We start from the raw sequence: 3228 nt of genomic DNA, 5'->3' as shown, positions 1-3228 counted from the left end.
TCGTGCTCGTGAATTAGCTACTGACCGTCGGGTGCTTGACTTATCTAAGGTGTATTTTGATTGTGCTGGGGTGCTATGTGACGCTGTTTTCAAAAAATGTATTTTTTTTGGTCGTGTAGTGTTTGATATTTGTCGTGATTGTTTGGTTCCTATGTCTATTTGTTCTTCCGTGTCGCTGGGCGGTGTTTATGCTTTGGGTGGCATTGATGGACTTGTGTACGAAATGGAATTGAGGAAACGGCGCATTGCAGAGTTGGAAGAATGTGTTCGGCAGAAGCACATTGTTATCACATCACTAAAAGAGAGTATTGCCAACTTGTATGGCCTTTTGGAGGCACAGCGAGATCTTGGCATGGTCGCTCCACCTCCACCACCGTTAGTGTCGCGCGAGTTTGGTGTGCTGAACTCGAGTGCGAAAGAAGCCGTGGCATATGTGAGCAGTGATGCATCTTTTTCTAATACTTTTTTTGCATCACCATCTCGTGTTCTATCCCCTGGTGTTAATGACGGGGTGAAGTTGAAAGTTTGTCCCAGATCATTTGCTGATGAGGCTGTGTTATCAGCGGAGACAGTTGGGGGCGCTTTTACTTCATCAAATGATCATCATGTTGCCGTTGGTGGGGTAGTTGGACACGAAGCTAATCGTACCGACCAGATTACGGATGAAGGTGAACGGTTGCAGGGCTGGAGCCTTCCTATTGATCGTAAGGAGATGCGACCAGTAAGTTGGTATTTGCAGTCTATCGCTGCCATTGAGAGTACGCTCAAGAAGTAGTGTGTTTTTTGAACGTTTTACTACGTTGATAAAGATGTTGTCCGACTGCATATTTACGGTGAATAGTGTACATTTACAGGGGGTTTGTATATTTTTCTGTACGGCAATCGTGAGTTTGAGAGTGAAATTTTTATTTTTATGGATAGTGCTGGTGGGTAATTGTCGTTGCTGCAATAAGACATGTTTTAGCGGAACGATTGTTTCCCTACCTTCTATTACCCCTACCCTTGTTTTTGTTCCTCTCTGACCCTTTTGTCTAACGGAAGTACGTTGTCGTCAGAAGGAAAAACCTCCCCGAGGTAGAGAGTGCCGAAAAAGTGCAAGAAGGTGGCAGTCGCACTGTGTAACATATCGGAGAGAGAAAGGGAGCAATAAAGGCTCAGCGCGTGAAGGGGCCGAAAGGGAGGACACAATGCCCTCACTAGCGAACGGGTTGCGTTGCCCGGATGCGCTCATCACCCGGACGTTGAATCCGCTACTCAATGGACCGAAGTTTGCGGTAATATACTGTGGAAATCACCAGTACAAAGTTGCGGTAGGCGATGTCATTGCGGTTCAGCGGCTTCGGGTCGAAATAGGAAGTCATATTGCTCTTAAAAAGGTGCTGATGGTAGGTGGCCCGCGCTTCACGGCTATCGGCCGTCCTCTTCTTGAAGGTGTACGGGTAACCGCACAGGTGGAGGAGCAAAAGCGGATGCGCAATGTGGTTTCGTTATTTGCCACGCCAGGTAGGCGACATGTGCGGTGGGTGGATGCACCTCATGCTGCAACAGTTATTCGCATTTGTGAAATATTTTACTCTCCCAATGTGGTTGGTGAGTTGGATAAGTACAAGGGCGAGTTGTTGGAAACGTTTACACCAGGTCAGCACACGAACCCAGTGTACCCCGTTGATGATGGCTATGACGTGTTTAGGAAGAAAGATAAGGAGGCCATGGAGAATGCCACCACCTTTCTCGACCTTTTGGGTGGTGTGTGAAGGGATGTGCGAGGAGATTAAAGGAAGACGGGCAAACGGTTGCGTGTTGGTCACACACTACGGCGGCGGAGTTCAAGTTCAGTGGTGCCACTATTGTGTGTGTGTGTGTGTGCTGAGAAGGAGAACTATATAGAGCAGTATCTCCACTTTACGTGTGTTACTTCCATGGAACGGAGGTCGGGTCTGTTTGATGGTCCCTTTTGAGAGCGCGGCTTGCTGGGCTCATCCACACGTGCCTACTTTTTCTTTTTTGTGCGCATGCAGTACTTATTTTCTGCGATTTATTTATTTTCTTCCAGTGCTTCCACCTACTTTGCCGTGCTTTCTACACAACGTACACATGCTATTTTTGTGAGTGGTGGTAACTTAGCACACGTTTTTTTTCGACCTAGTCCGGTCACCCCACAGGATGGTCGTTCATCTTACCCCACTAAAACGTCCGCAGTTACTCGACTTGTGTGGGCTTACGGGGTCGGTGTTGCGCGCTGTTGCCGCGTCTGCTCAAATCAACGGGTCGGCGAATTGTCCGCCCAGCAGTGAAAGTAGCAATGGCAACCATCATCCCCACCCTAACGGACACAGTGGTGATGATGGTATTACTAGTAATAAGGAGCACATTGGTGGTGATCGGAGCGGAAAACATTCCCGGTGTGAACATCCGCTAATGTGCGGAACGTTTTGTGACGTTTTGGAGGACCCGTACACGAAAGATACATGGAGACTGCACGATAAAATGCTGTATTTGGTGTGGTGGTCGCACCGTCCAACTTCTTGTACCAACTGCGGTACGCAAGATGCATGGCTGCCGTCAGAAGATAGTGAGTTGAAATGCTGGAACTGCGGAACCGGCGCGGGCACTACCGCTGATCATGACATTGTTGAGGAAAGGTTTGATGAGGCGAATATGAGCGAGGAGGAGGAGGGGGGTCCGGACCGCAGCATGGTGGAGGGTGAAACAAGTGGTGGTTTTGCCACGGGGGACAACAATGCTGTGGTTGCAACTGGCGGTAGTGCCGTCTCTCTGTACTCATTTTTCTATGAATGGATATCAGTTTTGCAGTCAACGAAGCAGCTCTCGGGCATACGACTCCCTAAAGGTGAATGTCTTTCGCAGGTATTGCGGGCGGCGTACGACCTGGCCATGCTGTTCGTGCTCCCGGGGACGCCCGGGTCGGGAGCAATGGCGATGTGGGGAGGGGCGCTCTTTTTGAGTTTGACCTTGTACCGGTATGCTGTGCCGTTTCCCCTCTTTCAGTTAGGTGGACAGTTATACGATCTGAGGGAATCCCCAAAAGCTTCTTCTGATAACCGTGAGCGGATTGAAAACTTGCAATGGGTTGACGTGGAGTTGCTCTCATCTCTAATCGGGGTTGTGCTTCCCGATTTCTTTGAGTCGTGTAGCGTTGGAGAGCAGTACATGTGTAACGTGATGACGGTAACAGCACAGTTCGGCGTTCCTAGCTGTATTTGGCAT

General features: G+C 49.2%; 3 protein-coding genes across 3 annotated transcripts in view; all 3 read left to right on the top strand.

The window, feature by feature from the left end:
* Positions 1-151: 151 nt before the first annotated feature.
* TEOVI_000203600 (uncharacterized protein) lies at positions 152-775 on the top strand (the record flags this gene model as incomplete). The annotated part of the gene is made up of 1 exon (XM_067225169.1): positions 152-775. The coding sequence occupies one exon, from the start codon at positions 152-154 to the stop codon at positions 773-775; it is 624 nt and encodes a 207-aa protein (XP_067081270.1).
* A 412-nt stretch (positions 776-1187) lies between these two features.
* Positions 1188-1754, top strand: TEOVI_000203500 (ribosomal protein L21, putative; the record flags this gene model as incomplete). Its single annotated transcript, XM_067225168.1, has 1 exon — positions 1188-1754. One exon carries the CDS (start codon positions 1188-1190, stop codon positions 1752-1754), a length of 567 nt encoding a protein of 188 aa, XP_067081269.1.
* Positions 1755-2163: 409 nt separating this feature from the next.
* Positions 2164-3228, top strand: part of TEOVI_000203400 (uncharacterized protein) — a gene marked incomplete at both ends in the record, with an annotated part of 1107 nt that continues 42 nt past the window's right edge. The window contains one exon of the mRNA XM_067225167.1: positions 2164-3228. Coding sequence (XP_067081268.1) covers positions 2164-3228 — 1065 coding nt within the window.

The sequence above is a fragment of the Trypanosoma equiperdum genome, assembly GCF_001457755.1.
Source record: "Trypanosoma equiperdum strain OVI genome assembly, contig: ctg_487, whole genome shotgun sequence".
Classification (NCBI taxonomy): domain Eukaryota; phylum Euglenozoa; class Kinetoplastea; order Trypanosomatida; family Trypanosomatidae; genus Trypanosoma; species Trypanosoma equiperdum.
The sequence above is the reverse complement of the archived record's forward strand: the minus strand, read 5'-3'. Positions and strand labels throughout refer to the sequence as shown.